The sequence below is a fragment of the Vigna unguiculata genome, chromosome 6, assembly GCF_037176805.1.
Source record: "Vigna unguiculata cultivar grain cowpea cultivar isolate G323 ecotype 2 chromosome 6, ASM3717680v1, whole genome shotgun sequence".
Lineage (NCBI taxonomy): Eukaryota > Viridiplantae > Streptophyta > Magnoliopsida > Fabales > Fabaceae > Vigna > Vigna unguiculata.
The window spans coordinates 45,644,620-45,667,955 of NC_140797.1; the positions used below are offsets into that span (position 1 = coordinate 45,644,620).

Genomic DNA, 23,336 nt, shown 5'->3' on the forward strand with positions numbered 1-23,336 from the left:
CATCTTGCAATAGCCACACTCGTAAATCTTTTGTCTCATCTGTTTTTTTTCTACCTACCTACCCCAACATGGAAATCAAGACCAAAGCATTGTTGATTCCATCTCTTCTTCTATTGCTTGCAAACTGCATGCAACATTGTGTCAATGGACAACAACAGAAAGTGCCCTGCTTTTTTGTCTTTGGGGACTCTTTATCTGACAATGGAAATAACAACAACCTTCGAACAGCTGCAAAATGCAATTACAATCCATATGGCGTCGACTTCCAAGAAGGCCCTTCAGGACGATTTACCAATGGAAAAAACCTAGTTGACTTCCTCGGTAATATTCTCAACCTTATATATTTTTTTTTATTGTAAGGTAAAAACTTATATTTTGCTTATCTCGATTTTCTCACTCCATGCACACTTTGCAGCACAATTTTTGGGATTTGAGAAATTCATCCCACCCTTTGCAAACACCAGTGGCTCAGACATACTTAAGGGTGTGAATTATGCCTCCGGAGCAGCTGGGATTCTCTCTGAGACCGGAAAGCGTCTAGTATATAAATAAAATATATATTCTTTATTTGTTCATCTATATATCTAACTGGTTTTGGTATAGTTTTAGATTGTGTTTCAATGCTGAGGCATGCCACTAAATTAGCGTTACGCAATGCAGGGTGAGAATATCCATTTGGAACAACAGCTGAAAAATCACAGAGCCATATATTTGGAAATCGCCAAGGAACTTGGAGATTTTAAGAAAGCAGATTTTAAGAAAGCTAAAGAGTACCTTAACCAGTGTTTGTATTACGTGAATATAGGCAGCAACGATTACATAAACAATTTCTTTCTTCCCCAGCAATACCCCTCAAGCCGAATCTATACCCTTGAGCGATATACCAACCTTCTCATAAACAAGTTATCTCAAAATATTCAGGTATTTTACAATTTTCTATTTGCTTTTCAATCTGTCTCACAAATTCACGATTCTGGGTTAATCTTAACACCGTACATAAAAACTTCTTGATGCCGTATTCATTCGTTATAGCAGGCATAGTTTGAAGGTAATTTGGGTTCTTAGAATTTCAATGGCATTTAAGAACCCTCCCGACGACTTCAAGAGTTTAGGGTTCACTTAAAAAAATATATAGTTACATTTACTAACTCTTTACTTAACTACATTTTCTTCGTATTTGTATTTTGTGTGGCTGGGTGTGCATGTCACAAAATAAATTAAGCATATGAAATTATTATTTTTTGATTCATTTTAGTGTTTTATTTTAGTGTAATATATTGAAAATTATAAGTAAAATCTTATTATTAGATTACATACATACATTTACGAATATTATGCATAGATATTAAGAAGATCCATCATTTATTTAAAAAAAAAAATCTATAAAACTATTTACATTCTCTTTAATCTCAAACAAAAACAAAACTGGCGTTGATATAAATATTAAATTTCACAAAAAATATGATGACGTATTAAAATTAAATTTTGTAATGAAAATTTTATAAACATTATAGCTTTTATTATCCCTCTAAATGTCAGGATTCATATATAACATCACAACATAACAAACATATAAATGAAAGTGATAATGAGAATGACAGGAACTGCATGAGAGAGGAGCAAGAAAAGTGGTGGTAGCTGGGATGGGTCTTATAGGGTGCACTCCACAAGCCATATCTACACGTGGAACAGATGGAAATTGTGTTGCTGAGTTCAATAATGCTTCCTTCCTCTTCAACAACAAGCTCGATGCTAAACTCAACGCACTGAAAAAAGAGTACACTGATTCCGAGTTAATCTTCATAAACAGCACAAGCGCCTCCCTTGACCAATTTGGTATGAACAACATCTTACACTTCATTCTTCTACAGAATTAACTAAGCATGAACGCGTGCATCCACGTTTTTCAGGTTTCACTGTTCTGAATGCTCCTTGCTGCCCTACGAGAGACGATGGACAGTGTGTTGTTGATGGAACACCATGCCCTGATCGAACCCAGTATTTGTTTTTCGATGGATTCCATATCACAGCACTCGTCCACCGACTCATTGCAATCGCTACATACGACCAAATCAAGCCTCTTATTCACCATTGAACCAATCATCCACTTCAAACCGCACCACTCTCTCCTTAAATAACTTCTTCTTATCATCACGCATGCTTCTATCTCCTCAATAACTGCCCAGTTAAATAAAAACTCAATTTTACTTGAGTTAAATTAATTTGTACCCTACTTAAAAGGTTTCTATATATATAATATGAATTAAGTTTAATTTATAAAGATACTATTAGTTTCGTCTTTTTTTTGTTATTTTTTATCTCCTAAAAGTACGTATATGGCATGGCGTGCTTTTTTTTTCTTCTTCTCATTCATGATGAAAAGAAATATTTACCACATAATTGACCTTAATGTTTATGAAGATTACATTTTAAAATTAAATTACTCTTCTGGTGGGTTGAAAATGACAAAATAGAAATAGGAAAGAAATGAGTTTGTTTGTGAGTACATTTTAATGAGTATTGAGATGTTGTTGAGGATATATTATAACATTGAATTACTCTAATGATGGGTTCAAACGACAAAAAGATAGGAAGGTATTGTTTATGAAAACTGTATAGTTTAATTAAAATTTACAGAAATTAATATTTTAATTAAAAAATTGCTAAAATGGATAAGTATTAACATTACCTGATTATAACATTAAATTACTCTTGTTGTAGGCTCAAGTAGGATCAAGTGAGAAAAGAGACAAGAAATAAATAAAAAAAAAAAATCAATCTGTTTATGAAAATATTATTGAAAGTTTATTAAAATCGGAAATTTTTAAAAATTATTAAAATAGACAGGTTGTTCGTAAAATACAATTTCAGGATAAAAAAAGTTAAGTTGTCAAGTACTATATCTTTAATATACTTTTTATAAAAAAAAATAGTAAAAAAGTGGTGCATATATTCTACCCGCACAATTTCTCTTATTTTATTATAATTTTTTTTCTGTCTTCACTCTTGGAGCTCCATTATTTTGGATTGTGCGAAGACTGGGAGGAATCTTGAACTGAACCTGATCGTGATAGAAATATAGACGGTGAAAATGAAATGGAAAGTACAGCACGGATGAAATGAAATTGTGAACTTGAAGTCTAATTTTATTTTTAATTTTATCCTTATATTTAATAAATAAAAATTAATTTTTTCATATTTTCAATTTTAATAAATAATATCATAAGAATTTATAACAAATGAAACATAATATTATAATCAATAGTTGAATGTGAAAAGAAGATATATTTTCAAAAGGTTTACGAGATTTTATAGTCTGCCTCTTAAAAGCTATTTAATTTAATCAAATTTAAATACATCATTTGAATAAAAAAATTGTATAAAGGAAGAAAAACGTTGAATTAAGATTGTAATAAAGAATAATGGGAATCTAAGTCAACTTTAATCAAATAACAGCTAGGAAAAAAATACTTAACAAAGTTTTAAGTTCTTATAATTTTAGAAACTTTTAATTGACTATTTATTAAAAAATTTAATTTTTGTAATCTATGAGTTCTCAAAAATTTAGTTTCTAGTGTTTGAATTTTTTTTTTTAACTATGTGACGTGGTTATTAATTAGGTTAACTCTTATTTTGTTTGTTACCTGTTCAGTTTTTGTCACATTAATTTTATAAATCTATAACAGTCACTCAGTTAACAATCACATTATCTAGTTAATATAAAAATATATCACTAGGACACAATTGAAAAGGTTTTAAATTTTTTAAGATCCAATGCATCACAAAAATCTAACAAGAACTTAATAAAAAATTCTCAAATTTACCAGAAACTTCAAGCTTTATTAAACCTACAAATATTGTTTAACTAAAAAAAAAGAAACAAAAGTTTTATAAATAAAACAAAATTAACAATCAAGAGAAATAACAAAAATAATTTTAAGTTACCTAATAAATTATAAAAAATTTAATAATTAAAAATTAAAAATATAGAAATATAGAAATAAAATATTAAATTATTTTCCATTCTTATATTTAATTTAAAAAATTGAATATTAATTACATTTATATATAAATATTGTAAAATTTCTTAACAATATTACGATAGATTCTAATTATATTCATAAATATAGTTAGGAGGAAGTTGAGGGGGGTTGAATGAATAAACCATGTGCTCCAAGCTTTGATGCAATGCAAGGGGGGCTTCTCCCTGCACTTTCAAAGACTTCTACTGCACCCCCAAATATTAATTGCACGGTCCATTTTACCCTTCTGACTTACCTCTCTCTTAATTAGGTAAAAGTAATTAAAATATTTACTGAAGTAGGTGAACTGAAAGAGACTTGAACTGAAAGAGACTTGGATTTGGTTATTATGTTGCGCATTGCCCCTTCTTCCCCTGACAAGTCACTTTCATTGCTGTTTTCAGAACCTATGAAGCACTTTCGCTGCTCGAAACGTTGTTCCGTTTTTCAGTTGTTTAAGTTATATCTTGTTAAAGTATGTAAGTTATTCTTGGACGTCCATCATCCATCATTTTGAAATACTATATTATGCATGTTCAACTTTGATATATCCACCATTTTATACGATACTGAATGCATTTTTTGTATATAGTGAATGTGCATGTTTGTGAATGGTTATGAATGGGTGATTTGTGTTTGAAGATGCTGATAGATAACGACATGAAAAGAGAAAAAAAAAACTTAGAAAACACAAACCCGGCTTTCGACATCCGGTTATGCCGAATTTATAAATCCGGTTCAAAAATTAAACGGATTTGTGTATCCGATTTTACACAAAACCAATTTGTACACATACACCTACGGATTTAGAAATTCGGTTAAAATATTAAAAAGATTTAGAAATCCGGTTAAAAATTTAAACGGATTTTGGCATCCGGTTTTTCATATACACATACATTGGTGTTTGAAATCCGGTTACACAAAAACGGATTTACAAATCCGTTTCACAAATTACACGGATTTCGATATCCGGTTAAATTTTTAAATTGTTTATATTTTTTGTGATTTATTATATATTTTATTTTATTTATATTTCTTTTTTCAACTTTTAAAAATAAAATGTTTTGTTAAATATTTTTAATAAAAATATAAAATAAATAAGTGGTAAACGGATTTCATTTTACACAAACCGCAAAACTAAATCCGGTATTGATTTTGGATTTTTTTTTATTTAGTTTTAGGTGTAATACTTTTTTTATTTGACATATTTGTTTTATATTTTTATTTTTAATTTTATTAATTGGTTGAAAATTTAATTTCCTTTTAATTTAATGTTAAATATTTTTTTATTTGTTATTTTTTAAAATTTTATATTTGATGTTTATGGTTTTAATAATATTTTTTTATGTTTTGTTTATTTTCTAAAGTTTTTTTTATTGTGTATCATATAATTTTTTATATGTAATGTTATTTTTAGTCATATCTTTTGAACAACAACTTAATAATAAATAAAATTCAAATTAAATAAAATATTATATAAAACAATTATACAACACCTTAATAATATTAATCAAATTGAAATAAAATATAAAATGTTAAATAAATAAAAAAACTGAACTACCAAAATTTTGGAATGTCGGTACACAAATATCAACCGGATTTCCATTCCCGGTATATAATTTTACTTATATAAATATACACAATCTAAAATTAAATAATTAATATATAAATATTAAAAAAATGAAATGAAATTTTATAAATAAAATCAGATAAATAAATAAAAACATCAAAAGCTAACAAATAATAAATAACTAAAAATAACTTTAAAATAATTATATAATTAATCTAGATATTACAAAGACAAATATTTTAAATAAAAATTTATCATTATTAATTAAAAATTAACAAAGTAAAAATAACTATAAAATATATAACTAAAAATATATATGAAAAATAAAATTAAAAATAAAGTAATTAAATGAATAAAAAAAATTAACAAATTAAAAAAGATAAAAATAGATACATAAAAGCTGAATTTTTGAAATTCAAGAAATAATAAATATTAATAAAATATATTCTAAAATCAATTAAACAATAACTAAATAACATTAATCAAATTCAAATTAAATTTTATATATTAAATAAATAAATAAAGTAAACTACCGGCATTTGAATGTCGGTAACTTTAAAAAAAAAAAATAATTTAACAATCGGATGATTGCGGGTATATATAAATACATAAAAACTCAAATTCAGAATTAAAAAAATAGGAAATATTAATATCAATTAACGAAATTGAAATGTCAGTATACAAATAACAATTTTAAATAAAAAAATAGTTAACTTATCGGATTTCTATTGCCGTTATATGGTTTTATTTAATATAGAATTAAAATTAAATAATTAATATATAATATAAAGAATTTAAAATTAAATTTTATAAATAAAATTATGTAAATAAATAGAAACATTAAGAGGTAACAAATAATAAATAAGTCAAAATTATTCAAAAATAATTAAATTTTATTAATCTATATATTATAAAGTAAAATATTTTAAATAAAAATTTATCATTATTGATTAAAAATTAACAAAGCAAAAATAACTATAAAATTTAAAATAATAAAATTTTATTTAACGTACTTATATAAAATATAAATAATCTAAAATTAAATAATTAATACATAAATTATAAAATAATAGAAATTAAAACTTATAAAAAAAATTAATAAAAAAATATGAAAATTTAAATTATCACCGGATTACCAATGCCGGTTAAAAGGAAGCTGATTTTGGATTTTTTAACCGAATTTCGACTGCCGGTAGAACATTAAACCGGGGTTTGAATGCCGGTAGAACATTAAATCGGGCTTCAAATGCTGGTGCTTGTGAAAGTTCAAGTTTTTACCGGATTTAGAAAGCCGGATAAATATTTTACCGGGTTTCGAAACCCGTTTTACGAAATCCAAACTTCTACGAACGATCCTATGTTACGTGATATATTTTTTGCATGTTGAAACAATAATAAGAATTCTCATCTCCATCTCCAAGTATATTCAAACAATAATCATAAATACAACTATATTCAAACAATAATCATAAATACAAGAATAATGCTTACTGGAAAAAGAAAGAACCTTTCCTCGCAGATCTTCACAGCGGCTGGTGTGGGTTTGGATGCAAAGGGTCTCCCCTAGCAGCAGCAGAAGCAGCAGAAGCTTTGCATTCAATTTGGGGGATGTGAGATTAAAGGTAACATTGAAGAGAAACTGGACGGATTTATCACAGGCGTGAGTTAAGAGAGCAGAGAATATTTTTTAAGAGCAGAGAATTTTTTTTAAAGCAGAGAATCTTTTTGACTTTTTTTACCGTTTAACAGTAAAAGGTTCAGAGGATATTATTGGAATTTTAAAATTTTTGGGGGTGTAGTAGAAATGTTTGGAGGTGCAGGGAGAAACCCCCAATGCAAGTTCTTCCATTTGAAGGATTTGGGGCCTTTGGTGGAGCCCGAGCCCAGGCCCACTAACTCGTGGAAAATGAGTTTCCAAAAAGGAAATCTGATAAGTCCCACTATGGTTAGGTGTGTGAACAGAGAAGTCAGAAGGTAACATGTGCATTATGAGTGTTACTGTGTTACAATTGACTAAAGTTTTGGTGTAACTAGTTACAAAAATAACATGTAAGACAAAACTGTTAAAGTGAAGATGCACGATTCAGTCCAAGTGACAGGACGGTGCTTCGATAAAACAAAATAGCACCATCAATTGATATTTGGGAGACTTCCTTTTCATTATTATTTTTTTTATTGAGATTAATTAGAAATTTTAATTTATTTTTGACAAAATTATTTTAGGATAAATATTAACTATGTTTTATTAGAGTGACGTCTATGGTAACTTTTTTATTCAATATTTATGTGAATTGTATTTCTGATAAAGTCACTAGTATTACTTTTTGTCGATAACTAATAACATCTTATTTTAATGTTGGCCAAAAAAAACTTTCAATCAATCTTTATTAATACTTTTTTTATTTGGACTAATATCATTTAGAAATATATTTCAATTAATATCAACTGAAAATTAAAAAAGAACTTAACAACAACTCAAAAAAATCATCTTTAATATAAGTTAAAATAATTATAACTAATATTTGTCGAATACAATTTCAGTTGATAAATTGAAAATATATGGAGAGACTATGATTTAAAAAAAGTCCCGACCAAACAGAATATCTTATTGATATTTTTGAATGGTTTAAATATGTTGTTAGTCCTTTAATTTTCAGTAAATTTTAGAATTAGTTAATTTTGAAACTTTGGACCAATTTAATCTTCATCTTTCAAAATACATGGATTTAGTTCTTTTAATCAAATTTTGTTAAGTTTATTTGACATTTCAAACTCGTTTCATAATAGTATCTGACTTAACATTAAATAAAAAAAATGTGTCAAACAGTATAAACAACTAAAATGCAGTCATGAAATGCATACGAAATTTGATTAAAATGACTAAATCTACATATTTTGAAAGATGAAAGATTAAATTGGTTCAAAGCTTCGAAATGTACTAATTCTAAAATTCACTAAAAATTAAAGAACAAAAACATATTTAACCTCTTTAAATTATTAAAAATTAGTTAGTAAAATAAATAATTATATTTAGTTTTTTTTAACTATGAAATTTCTGAAAATACTATGAGCCTCTATTTGTTTCTATGTATTGATTTGTTGTGCTCGATAATAGAAAAACGAGTGACACTTCCATTTGTTTCACACGATTTGAAGAGAAAATGGAGCGTGAATTTGCAAAAGATATTGGGAACGTTCTCTCTCTCTCTCGCTGGGATAAGAAGAAAAGGAGAGAGCATTTTTTCATATATCCTCACTCACAATATTTTTGTATAAAAAATACGAAATTCATGATCAAATGTGTGATACCAGATAACGAACTTCCAAATAATTTATTTTCTTATTTCAATTTTATACAAGAGAATCGATTATCTCCTTCTTTTTACTTGTTAAGCAAAACTGATTCTCATATTTACATAATCGTTTCTCGTATTTTGAACGTTTGTTATATTGGAGTTGTTGTGTTGGATGGCATGTCTTGTGCATGGGTAGTAGTGTAGGTTCGCCTTCTCTCGCTAATACTGATTGATGCTCGAAGATGCTCCTAAAGGAAGATAAAGAACAAGCTATGCAGAAGAAAAAAACATGAAAAAGAAAGCTGAATAATAATAATAATAATAATAATAATAATAATAATAATAATAATAATAAGGGTTAAATATGTTTTTATTTCCTGAACTTTTATCTAAGATTGGATCTCGTCCCTGTATGAAACTTCGATATATTTTAGTCCCTAAACTTAAAAAATGAATGAATATATAATCATTTTAACCCAATTATGATAACTTTTTGACACATTTTCCAGCAGATATTGAACCGAGAATGTGTCAAACGATGTAAACAACTTCAATACTAACATGATATGTGTTTGACACGTCAAATAAAATTAACGGAATTGGATTAGAGGTGTTAGGATTCCAAGTGTAAGTCTAAGTCCCACATTGGCTATAAATGAGAAAGTAAAGCAATATATAAGGATAAAGACCCCATAAACTCATTGCCTTAAGGTTTTGAGTTGAGAGTGATGTCAATGTCTTATACGGTTGAACTCAGGTCTCATTGGTGTTGTATCTTCCCAGTCCAGTGATATCCCTCTGTAAACCTAATAAGTGGTATCAGAGCCGGCTCAAAGGTCTCATATTCATTTATTTTTAAAGTTTAGAGAGCAAGATGTATTGAAGTTTCGTAATAAAATCCAATTTTAGATAAAGTTCAGCAACTAAAAACATACTTAATAATAATAATAATAATAATTTTTTAAATTATAATTTATTTTTAATTTAATTTCTATCAATTCCATATTATTTTAATATTATTTTATCAATTTATAATAACTCATTTTATTATAACGTATCTTACACTAATTATATTTTATGTAAATATTTTTAGGTTCAAAGATAAAAGAGTAATATTTTACTTTTTTCGATTAAAATATATTTTTTAATGTATTAAATTTATAACATCATTTTTTCATCTTATTTTTTATTATTATTTACCATATTTTCTTTAATCAAATAACTTGACTTTCACAATATTTTCTTCAAATTCATTTGCTCGGTGTACACCCAGAAACAAACACAGTGGATAGAGTGATATAGCTTGGGGCCCATGTAGGCGTGGGCTAATGCTAACCTTAGGTTGACACGTTCTATGTTTCCTTTAGCCTTAGCTGGTATTGGTCCTTATTTATCAGACTGATTGTCTTTTTGTAAGATCATCACTCATATCTACACCTTTTACTAATTTATCATCAACATTTAAATATCATGAACAAACAAGTCTCAATATAAGCCATTAAGTATATTACTATAAATTTTTAAATGAATTCTCAATAATTAAATAAAAAATAAATGATTTTTTTCTTATGAATTAAAATTAACTTATACATTTCAATTTTATAAAAACTTCTTATTTAGCTTTTTAAAATTTTATGTTAATTTGTATATAAAATTATTTTAAATTATAAAATATATTGTTTTCATCTTTATATATATATATATATATTAACGACAACTTTATCCCGATAAAATCTAAAAATAAAATTTTGGACAAATTCATATTTTAACCATTTTATTTTACGTGGTTTGTTCTGTTTTTTTTTAATGGTGGTCAAAAAATGACTCTGAAATCAAGGCATATTCCATCAATATTACACCTTTTAAGTTCACTAATATTTACATCATAAAAAAATACAAAATTTATAAATAAATTAGACCAAGATAGGACTTCATGAGACAAAATCATACTCAAAAGAAAACTAACTAGGTATACTAAACTAAGGATTGACTAAAAACAATAGTTAACACGTTTATCAAAAATGTTTAATCTCTCTAAAATTTGAAAATACTTAATAAGAGTAACATTATCCAAACAAAGTGCAAAAAGACCCCTATTTATTCATATATTATAGTAGTTAACAATAATTTTTAATAAATTTCACAGTGAAATAGGATAGAAAAAAGATATTTTTCTTTTAATTTTTTCATAAGTGAAACATAATATATGAAGAATGAGTAAAATAATTATTTTAAAAATATAAAACAGATAAAACAACGAATAGAAATTGAAAGAATGTACAATAAATATTCGTTTAAGTCCCCATTTTGATCTTAAAAATTTGATGCGGATTTAATTGAAATGCAGACTTATGAAATCATAAGAGTTATATTACAGTATCAAATATTATAAGTTACAGATTGTAAAAACATGAAAGATATAAGATATATGATAGATATCAGAGATATAAGAGATGTGTTACAACAAATACTTGTTATTCTATTTTATTTATATACTTACTCTCTCTATATATAACAAAATGTAATGGAATTATTTTATTTTTCTGAAAATAAAGTCACAAAATTATTGATCTGATAATTTTCTTTTTTAAATACATGTTTATGTGGGATGGGGATTGAGGTGAGTGTTTACTGGTTTACGATTGAAGAGAGTGGAGAAAATATAAAAAAAATGCCTTAATTTTTTCTCAAACACATTTGATATTTGTTTTTCATTATATTTAATTTTATATTTAAAATTTTATAAAAATTTAAAATATGTTATAAAAAAATAGAAAATTTCCCCAATTTAATTATTTTTATATAAATGCATAAAATTCTAAAAAAAATTGAGATACAATTTCATCCCAATAGTTTTTTTTTTTTTTTTTGCTTTCAAAGTGTGTAATGTTCACACAAAAGAAAAACAATGCAGATGTCTTTTGTTTATTCTACCGATTTGGAAATATGTGTGAAGATAAAAATGTAGGACGATGGTATCATACTTCTTTCCCTTGGGACAAAGTTTTTTTTTTTTTTTTTGGGTCGTTTTGACTATAAATTTATAAAATAGGGTCCGTTGAATTTTTTTTTTTCAAATTTGGGTTAAGTCGGGGAGGACAACATTAAAGGCGAAGTCGTCCTCCCCCAAACGGTTTTGCTAGTTTTGATTTTTTTTTTGAAAAAGCAATGTCATCAGTGCAGATTACGGTTTCTGCACATATGAGAGTGAAGTCGTCGTCTCATATAACGACTTCACTTTTAGTTTTTTTTTTTAACGTTGTTGTAGATTTATTTTAATTTTTCAATTTTTTTTTTTAACCTTTTAGTTTTTATTTTATTTTTTTTTACAAAATTTTGTTAACATAAGAGATTATATTTATTTTTTGGTAATTATTTTTTATTGGTACAATAAATTAATTTAATAAAATATATTACATAATAAAAATTACGTTCAACTATATTAATGTTTATTTTTATTCCAATTTTTTTTTTACCACTTATTGTTAAAAAAAAAAACTTAAAAGTGAAGTCGTTATCCGTGAAAATGATTTCACTGTTCAAATGAATAGAAACCGATCTCGTCCCTAACAACTTTGTTTTAAAAAAAAAAAAATATATGAAACCGGCTGGATGAAAGACGACTTTAACTTTAGTATCATCCTCCATCCTGATAACTTAACCCTGTTTTACGAAAAAAAATAAAAATTAGACAGGCTTTTTTTACAAATTGGAGTGAAAATCGACCCCAAATAAAACAAAAACGGACAAAAGCGATAAATGCATGTTACATAATGGTAATTTAATATTTTTAGTCTTACTTTATTTTACTATGCATATTCATGTGAGATGATTCTTCCCCTGCACTTGTGCATGGCATGACAGAGATTCCTTATAGCAGGGAATTCTTGACCAGAGGATAATGGTGGTGACCTTATCAGGATTGTGAATTTACATTATAAACCTTTCACGGATTCCATGATTCCATTTGGTTCACACAAGAACTCCGTTGCTCCCTTTTACTGTGGACGTTCTTTGTGTGTTTTATGTGCGGTGGTGGTCGTTTTTGTTGTGGTCGGATGATATAATTTAGAAGGACAATTTATTTACTTAAAAAATTTGAAATTTTTTATTTTAAAATTATTTGTTTGGAAAAAGTAATTGGAAAAAAAATTAAAATTTAAGAAATTTTGAAAAATATTTCAAATTAATAATATAGAAGAATTTTAAATATTTTCATAATTATAAGAAATTTGGAGTTTCACACATTTTTACTCTAGTATCACTCCACTCACGAAAGTTAAGTCGAGACGGCCAGAATCCACAGTCGAGCTGAGTCAATTTAGGCCAAAAGTCATGCCGAGTTGACTAAGAACAAAAGTAGAGCTAAATTGACCCAAGACAAAGTCAAGTTGAATCGATCTAGGCCGAAGTTGAACCAAGTTAACCTAGGGGTGACAAAAGGAGTTGGGCCCAAGGAACCAGCCCGTCAACCCATGTTAAAAGGAACGGGTTGGGTTGAAGATTTAAACCCGTAAGTCCGTACTGGTCCATCCTGTCCAGTCCGTCAACTTGACGGGCCAAAGTATGGGCCAACTCATCTTGGCGCGTTGGTCCATTTTAAGAAAATAAAATAAAATAAAAGTAATTAAAAAGATTACTTTTTTATATTATATATTTTTAATGTATAAATATATAATAGTATTGTAATTTAAATCATTCACACCTACAAATTAAGTTTAAAGTTATAATTGAATAATTTAATATGTAAATTTAATAATTATTTTAACTGATCTAATTAAAAACATTAACTAATCAATTAAAAGTTAAAAAAATATTTTATTTGATTAAATATGACTTTAACAATAATTTATATGTATATATAAATCAATTTAAAAATATAAAACAAATTAAAACTTTTGAAAACAAATTAAAAAACTTCAAAAAAAACTGGATGGGTCAGCCCGGCCCGACCCGTTAGCCTGTCCTATACGGGACAGGTTGGGATTATTGGCCCATTTCTGTTTGACGGGCCACATACGGGCTGAGCCAAAACGGGCCGGACTGGCCGTTTTGCCACCCCTAAGTTAACTTGGACCAAATTATTATTAATATTAAATAATAATAATAATACAATATAACATTAATAATAATAATATTAGTACATATTAATAATAATATAATAATAATAATAATAATACTAATATTATTATCATATTACTAATAATATTATTATATTACCAATAGTATTATTATATTATTGTACTAGCGTAAACACAAGCACTATCGTGCATGTGTGTATTAGTAGGTGATAATTTTGTAATGTTGTTAAGTTAATATATAAAATAAAATTATATTTATTAAAAATAAAGTGAAATATGTCAGAACAAATAAAAGAATAATTATTGATAAATAAAGAGAAGAGGAGAAGCAGAGATAGACAATTTTATAAAAAGCTTATAAAAGTAACGTCAATTTTTAAAAATTTAATAAATAATTATATTTAAAGGATAAAATTAATATTTTAAAATGTAGACATAAAAGAGTAAATTCCCTTTATATTTTGTTATAGATTACTGATAATATTATTATATTACTAAATAATAATATTATTTTTATTGTTATTATTAATATAATAATAATAATAAGATTTATATTATTATTATTATTATTAATATATAATAATATCATTATATTATTATTAATAATAGTAATATATAATAATATTATTATTAATAATAATGATATTATATAATAATAATATATAATATTTTATCGGTGGTTTTTTTTAACAAATAACTCACATTTTAATTTTCATTAATTTTGATCAATCATATTTTATTTCAAAAATAATGTTATTAATTAAGATTTTGTTTTATTTAAAATATCACTCACATCTTATTTTAACTTAAATTCAATAATTATTTTATTTTAAATTAATTTCATCAATTATTTTTTAGTTTAGTTAGTAACTCATTTTATTTTAAATTAATTTAAACTAATTAAATTTTATTTTAAATTAATTTTAACCAAAAAGACAAAATTATAATTTTACAATTTTATAAATAAAAATATTTTTTTTATCTATTACATCCACACACTTTTATGAAATTTCTTTCATTTATGTTTAATTTTTCATTTAATACAAATAACATCACTTTTCATTCTCTTTTCCTCGTTCATTTTTATCATTTTCCACTATATATCTAAAGAGTAATTTTTTCAAAAGAAACACAAACTTAATCCAAAACACCCTCATCTCATCTTCCGCTAACGGTGCAAACCATGGTGACTACCTATAATACTAATGAATTTACCGATATATTCTATTACATACATACATATAAGACAAATCAAGATTGAACTTTTATCTTCTTTTTTTTCTAGCAAGGTCATCACTGTCACTAATTTTATATTTTGTACTTCTTGGGTGGTCCCGATCACCATCCCTAATTTTCTTTTTAATATTTTGTTGGTGGTCTATCACCATCTATTTTTACTAGGATTGAGTACCATTGAATAAGATTTTTCCGACAGGAAATTAAATGAGGGAGACATCAACTTTTGAATTGGGACGTTAGAAGGTTAGTTCTTTAATCCTCAGGGCACCTCTTTTTTATTGCTTGTTAAATCATAATAATTTTAGATGACAAAGAAGTTCCAAGTCCATATAGATATGAGGTCTCTCATGAAACGGAACATCTTTTCGAATTTCATCTTCTCTTAGCCATGGTGACCAGTGTCAGATTTCACGGACAAGTTCACGGGTCCATTGTATAGTGAAAATCTTGAAGATGGATGATTTGCACAACGTTTATTGTATACGTATCTACAATTTACAATGCAACCATATTTGTCAATGCTATATCAGATCGTGTTGGAACTATCTTAGCCACATGTTTTATACCAAACAAGCGACATTAAATAAACTGTCAGTTTTTTTTTTCTTTTTTTTTCTGCATAGTGTTGCAATAATGGCGCGCAGAGCCCGTAACTCAACAGTTACCTTCAATACTCAATTCATTGGCGCGGACTTTTTGTTTTTATATACGCAGTGTGTGAAACTTGCCTATCAAATCATTCACGTGTTTATTTTGATTCACGATATATAGAGCAACAAGGCTTCCCCTTGTTTCCAGGAGCATAACTTAACTTCTATTGCCTCAACAATTCCTCTGCTTAGACATGGCTTGTGAAACCAATACATGGTTGGTTATGTTTTTTCTTTTCTTGGCTGCAAACTGCATGCAACACTGTGTTCTTGGGGTGTCCCAAGTGCCATGTCTTTTTATCTACGGGGATTCCATGTCTGACAGTGGAAACAACAATGAACTTCCAACCACTTTCAAATCTAATTACAGACCTTATGGGGTGGACTTTCCATTAGGACCAACTGGAAGATTTATCAATGGCCGAACAGAAATTGACATAATTGGTAACATTTCTATATACTTATCAAGACCTCTAATCTTTCTCTGTCTCATTTTTCCCTTAATACTATTTACATTCAGCGATATTTTAACAGTGCAGAAAGAATTAAAACTATGTCTATTTATAGAGCCATGAGTCTTTTACACTTTGTTGAAGCTCACACACTATTGGATCCACATATGCAGCTCAGTTTCTGGGATTTGAGAGTTTCATACCACCCTTTGCAAACACTAGCGGATCAGACATACTCAAGGGTGTGAACTATGCATCAGGTGGAGCTGGAATACGCGTTGAAACCGGCTCGCATGCGGTATAAATCAAAGAGCCTACTTCTTTCTTGTTTCTCACGATCTTCAATTGCTCATGGTGAGTTCTTGCGTTACAATTTTCGGGTGTATGCTACTAAACTAATTCAATACAGGGTGGGTCTATCAGCCTGAGATCACAGCTAGCAAATCACAGAGTCATAGTTTCTGAAATTGCTACCAGACTCGGAAGTCCTGACTTGGCTCAACAATACCTTGAAAAATGCTTGTATTATGTGAACATAGGTAGCAATGATTACATGGCCAATTACTTCCTTCCCCAGTTCTACCCAACAAGCAGCATCTATACTATTGAGCAATATACAGAAGCTCTGATCGAAGAGTTATCTCTGCATTTACAGGTATCCATTGAAGTTGTGTTTGAGAAATGATTACAACATGAATAAATTAATGTAGATCCTATTGTGGTCAGGCTTTGCATGAAGTTGGAGCGAGAAAGTATGCGATTGCAGGGTTGGGTCTTTTAGGATGCATTCCTGGTATCATGGCTTCTTATGGGACAAATGAATCTTGTGTTGAAGAGCAGAACGCTGCAGCATTCCATTTTAATAACAAGCTTAAAGCTCTGGTGGATGGACTCAATGACGCATTCTCTGCTGATTCCAAGTTCATCTTTATGGACACTCAAGCATTGGCCATTTACCTTCGCGAACAACAACGTACTTTGTTTGGTTTTTTTTATTCAAAGAAAATTTTTGTCTTTAACTAAGGTTAACCATATACATATTCCATGTGTCTCAGGTTTCGAGGTTCCAGAAGCTCCTTGCTGCCAACCAGGGTTATCGGGGCTGTGTATTCCTGATGAAACGCCGTGCAATGATAGGAACGCTTATGTGTTTTGGGATGCATTCCACCCCTCTGAGGCATGGAACCTACTCAATGCAATAACAAATTATAATTCTACCTCTACTTCAGCCTTCACTTATCCAATGGACATCGAGCACCTTGTTGACTATGAAATTAAAATGGAATTGGAACTCACTAATCACTCCACTTCACGACTTAGTGCCACTGAATAAGCTTTCGTTATCATGCAGTAGTTCATGTGGGATATACTACTGAATAAAATGGCTGTCCTTCATCAAATATGGTCCTACTTGTCTTGGATTTTATTACTTTGTAATCTATAGCTTGTATGCTGTCATGAATGCAGGCATAGTTGTTGTTGTTTTTGTGGAATGCAATTCTAAATCAAGGATGTAATATATAATTTGCAAAACTAATGAATAATGAGTTTATCATTCTACCAGTAAAACTCACAATATAATTTATAACCGAATAAATGGAACAATTTGTGATGGAGATTAAGACGTAGTAAAATAGTCATTATATATTATTCATATAAGAAGTAAAGTTCAAAAGACTTTACCATCTTATGTAGTAAAATAGTCATTATATATTTTTATTTCTGTAATGAAATATTTTTACATAACATTAAAAAACCAGAAAGACCCGCTTTAATCTTCACAGTACGTTTCATTTGTGGTATGCTAAATCGCAGTAAATAAATACAGATGAGTGATTCGATGATAAACGTGTTAGCCAGTAGAAACATCTTTAATGAAAGTTATTTACAAAAATGACTCATTATGTCGTAAAAACCTGTTTGAAACAACTATCATTTGATAATTTATCTTTTATTAAAAATCTAAGAGTGAAAGATAATTGTGTAATTATATTATTTAGATTCAATAAAAAATACATAAGAGATGGTCAACCGATTTTAATATTGATGAAAGATATGGAAGTATTAAATTTATAATAATAATAATAATAACAAAATCATTGTTTCAGGAGGGATCCGTTTCAAACATGAGCGACACATTGAAATGTCGTTGTTATTCCGCATTTTATGAAAAAAACAGTTCACCTTTTAAGCACCGACAAATGTTTGATGCATGAACACGTTCGAAGTTTTATATTTATTTATGAATTAAAAATATATATAAATATATATAAAATCGCACACTTTCAATAACTATGACTATAATTAAATTATATAAAATATAAACCCATCAACTTTTATATATATATATATATATATATATATATATATATATATATATATATATATCATAAGTCTTATACGTATATAAAATATTTAATATTATTTTTTATATCAAAATCTTAAGTATTGTGGTTATAAATATTTTATTTATAAATATTTAATTCTATATAATATTTAATTTTATTTATTTTATTCGATATTAAACTTTTCACTTGCACCTAAACTATTTCCGAAGATTTTTTCTGTTTATCATCACTATGGGCCATATGGATGTAGCGTGCCACCATGACAATGGTGAGCTCCAAAGGGATTTTGGTGGCAGTGGAGTTTTCCGAGACGGAGGAGATGATCTGGTGCGTGTAGTATATATATATATATATATATATATATATATATATATATATATATATATATATATATATATATATATATATATATATATATATATATATATATATATATATATGAAATTTGAAATTGTCAACTACCACAAAATTTAATGAATTCAATCTATCTATTTAATATTCGATATGCAAAAAGTAGTGATAGAATAAGATTCGTTCCTCATTTTAATCATCAAAATCATGTTAAAAATAAAAAAATATTTTTCAGATTAGACATATCGTACGAGTGTCGATGTCCGATACGTGTCGGATACGGAATACGCCATATATGAGGCGTGTCGGAACATGGCCGCTCCGTTGGACTCGGATACGGTGGAGATCGCCAGGGTGGAGGAAATGATTAGGCGCGCAAAGTAGCATGTGAACATTGTGGGTTTTGCATCAACTTGACCTCGATTTCTTGTTTGGTTTGTGAATGGGAAAGGGTTTTTGAATATGTAGTTTTTCTTAGTTGATGTTTAGTTTGGGCTGTTCAGTTGGTTGATTGGGGCTAGCTTATTTAGAAAAATAATATATTGAGTTTTTGGTTTCATCTATAATAATCAAATGTTTGTTGTTGCTTCAACATCAGAGTTCATCTTCTTCTTGATTTTTTTTAGCTTAGTTTGTTTATGACTTTTAAAGATTGTCGATCTGTATTGCAGAAACAAGTTTATTGGATTTATGTTAAAATAATATTTATTATTTAGAACCTCTCTTGAGATGAGTAATTCAGTTTAAACATTTGTTTTTTATATTCAAAAGCCTCATCTTTTAGAAAAAGTTAAAATAAAAAAGTAATTATATACAATTTTTTTAATCCATTACAGTATTTTATATAATCAAGCCCAGGTACGAACGTTGCAATAATTGAGTGTTTGAAGTTGAGGGTTGACTTAACATTTTTTAACCAATAATGAAGGGCTTGATAACCCTGCCACCATCGTGCCTACTTTTCTTGTTCTCTGTCCATGTTCCTCATTTCCTGGACCATAACCTAATCACTTTTTCCTCCTCATCAATTCCTCAGCTTTGGGATGGCTTGTGAACCCAACGTGTGGTTGGTTATGCTTCTTCTTTTCTTAGCTGCTTACTGCATTCAACATGGTGTCCATGGCGTGTCCCAAGTGCCTTGCCTTTTTATCCTTGGGGACTCTTTATCTGATAGTGGAAATAACAATGATCTTCCAACCTCTGCAAAATCTAATTACAGACCTTATGGCATCGACTTCCCCGCTGGACCAACTGGAAGATTTACCAATGGCCGAACAGAAATTGACATAATCAGTAAGGGTTGTTTCATTACATTTTCATAGCTGTTTTCAGTTTTTGAATGAACAAAAAAAAAAATAACAAACTTTTCTTTACACTTATGAAGACCTATAAAGTCTCTCTTTTTGCCTTAGCTATTGAGCATTTAAGGTTGCAAGCATAAATTTTAAATTCAAATCTCATGAATTTTAGGGTGTATAATTTTGAGCTGGGATGATGCACTTCCTTCGGTTTAGCCTGCGATTCTTCAGTAGTACTAACAGAATAAAAACTGTATTTGTTTGTCACAGACTAAAGTTCTATAATTGCAGCTCAGCTTCTGGGATTTGAGAATTTCATCCCACCCTTTGCAAACACCAGTGGTTCAGACATACTTAAAGGTGTGAACTATGCATCAGGTGGAGCTGGAATACGCAATGAAACCGGATCACATTCAGTACTAATCAAAGAACTCAATTCTTTCTAGTTTGCTCAAAATCTTCAATTAGTTTACGGTGGAGTGATTGTGTAACAATTCTCATGCATGCTACTATGTTAACGCAATGCAATGCAGGGCGGTTCTATCAGCTTGGGATTACAGTTAGCAAATCACAGAGTCATAGTTTCTGAAATTGCTACCAGATTTGGAAGTCCAGACTTGGCTCGACAATATCTTGAAAAATGCTTGTATTATGTGAACATAGGCAGCAATGATTACATGGGAAATTACTTTAATCCTCAGTTCTACCCAACAAGCCGAATTTATAGCCTTGTGCAGTATACACAAGCTCTAATTGAAGAGTTATCTCTGAATTTACTGGTATCCATTGAAGTTTTCTTTTTCACAAATGATTGTAATGTGAATGATTATAAATCCTATCATCATACTAATCATATACTTGTTTTTGCATTGTAAGTATTGAATGGTTTTTATGTTTCTAAAGTCATGAAATGCTTTGACTTTTTCATTCAATACTTTTTTATAGAGAAATTGTCCCACCCACCGATTGAATATGTAAAATTTTAAAAGTCTTATCTACCTTTAGTTTTTATAGGATGATAGTATAAAGTTTTACTCTAACAAGACATAGAAACTGAACTTTTTTTTCGTACAAAGTATCTATAAGGTTTATAGGAGGATGTAGTTACTTTATGGAATAATAGTTGTAGCATCTCAGTTGAAGTACACCATGCATGATATGATGATTGAGCTGGGCAATTTGATTTCTATGGACAGGCTTTACATGATCTTGGAGCAAGAAAGTACGTGTTGAATGGGTTAGGCCGTTTCGGATGCACTCCAGGTGTGATGCATTCTCATGGGACAAATGGATCTTGTGTTGAAGAGCAGAATGCTGCTGCACTAGATTTCAATAATGAGCTTAAAACTCTTGTGGATCAATTCAATAACAGGTTCTCTGCTAATTCCAAATTCATCATGATACACACGGCACCAAAGGCCTTTGACACACATGGTAATAAATTTGGTTTTGCGTATTGTTCAATCCACATATCCAAATTAAAAGCAATGTATTGCCTTTGGCTGAGGTGCATGCAGTATAATAATACTATGTATATTCTTACCTTGATCTTGATTCCTAAATAATATGGAATTATTTTGAAGTATGGGAATAATATATAACCATATATAGTCCATGTGTCTCAGGGTTTTTGGTTTCTGATGCTGCTTGCTGCCCATTGGGGTGTATTCCTGATCAAAAGCCGTGCAATAATAGGAGTGATTATGTGTTTTGGGATGAAGTCCATCCTACTGAGGCATGGAACCTACTCAATGCAATCCCAGCTTATGAATCTATCATTGATCCAGCCTTCGTTTATCCAATGGATATCAAGCACCTTGTTGACTGGGAAGTTAAGAGGGTATTGGAGTTTCCAAATGGGGCAACTTCACAGCTCAGTGTCACTGAATAAGTTCTGGTTATCATGTAGTCATTCATAAGGAGTTGAATATGTATGAATGTCCTGCTACTTAATTTGAATGACAAAGTGGATTTAACCAAGTGAGTAAATTGCTTATCCTCTGCCTCAGATTTTGTCCAATTTATAGAGTAAACTAAAAATTTTGTTTTCAAGCATCCTACTTTTTCCTACTTAAACCTTTGAAGTTATTGACAAGTCTTTAAAGTTCTGACATTTATTCTGTTAGCCCCTTTGTTCCTGTTATTCGGTTGGACCAATTTAGATGTAAGTATATCCTTTATCTAAGTTCCACCTACTTTTTTTTTGCCCTTTATTGTTGAAAGAAACGTCCATATATGCAGTGTTTTGTTTCATAGCATGATGAAAAGAAACGTCCATATAGTTGTTATCACAACTATAAAAAAATATCACTAGATGTTTATTCTTTACTTAATATATTTGCATTTTATAACAAATATAAGTAAATGTTTTTGAATAATTTCTGTTTCATAACAGTCCGAGGGATGGTTGAAACAATAATGGTTAAAAAAAATCACCACCATATATTGGAAAAATTAATAAATAAAACATACATATTCCTTTATGGGCTTTCGGCTAAGATAATGATGAATTCATTGCAGAAATTGAAGGGGCCCATTACCTCCACTGTCTTCCCCGTTTTGTATCAACTTTTAATTCCACCCCCAAAATTTTCTCTTTCCACCACAAGCCTTTTTTGTTGTTGTTCATTTTCAAATAACACCCTGTTAAAAGTGCATTTACGTTAAACAATATGCAGAATGAAAATGTGTTTTAATTGTTTTAGTGGGTGTACATTTCATATATGATGAAAACACACATTCTTGTTATGCATAATGAAAGTCTGTGTTATCAGAATTAGACCAATCATTGACCAAGTCAAGTTATACTGAATTAATGAGTTGATGGTGGAACTCGTAGATTGAGCACAAAAACTGCCATATATTATTTAAAATTTTATATTACATGTATTGTTATAAAAACAATTTACTGTATATGTATTAAGCATGAACGTGAGAAGTGATAAGTTTTCTATTAGAATCCACCAATTATTACTGTGTAGATGAATTTAATAGAAAAAAATTGCTTAAATTCCCTTTTGTTCTTTATA

General features: G+C 28.6%; 3 protein-coding genes across 3 annotated transcripts; all 3 read left to right on the forward strand.

Annotated features, from left to right (window-relative positions):
• On the forward strand, nt 1-2,294 carry LOC114187713 (GDSL esterase/lipase At1g29670-like). The gene is made up of 5 exons (XM_028076036.2): nt 1-321; nt 416-540; nt 661-921; nt 1,602-1,836; nt 1,911-2,294. The coding sequence occupies exons 1-5, from the start codon at nt 69-71 to the stop codon at nt 2,093-2,095; spliced, it is 1,059 nt and encodes a 352-aa protein (XP_027931837.1). The 5' UTR covers nt 1-68; the 3' UTR covers nt 2,096-2,294.
• A 13,694-nt stretch (nt 2,295-15,988) lies between these two features.
• Nucleotides 15,989-17,879, forward strand: LOC114187329 (GDSL esterase/lipase At1g29670-like). The gene is made up of 5 exons (XM_028075549.2): nt 15,989-16,302; nt 16,484-16,608; nt 16,720-16,965; nt 17,037-17,283; nt 17,366-17,879. The coding sequence occupies exons 1-5, from the start codon at nt 16,053-16,055 to the stop codon at nt 17,641-17,643; spliced, it is 1,146 nt and encodes a 381-aa protein (XP_027931350.1). The 5' UTR covers nt 15,989-16,052; the 3' UTR covers nt 17,644-17,879.
• A 2,051-nt stretch (nt 17,880-19,930) lies between these two features.
• On the forward strand, nt 19,931-22,315 carry LOC114187085 (GDSL esterase/lipase At1g29670-like). Its single transcript, XM_028075213.2, has 5 exons — nt 19,931-20,302; nt 20,599-20,723; nt 20,841-21,086; nt 21,504-21,741; nt 21,933-22,315. Exons 1-5 carry the CDS (start codon nt 20,053-20,055, stop codon nt 22,196-22,198), a joined length of 1,125 nt encoding a protein of 374 aa, XP_027931014.1. The 5' UTR covers nt 19,931-20,052; the 3' UTR covers nt 22,199-22,315.
• The last annotated feature ends 1,021 nt before the right edge of the window (nt 22,316-23,336 follow it).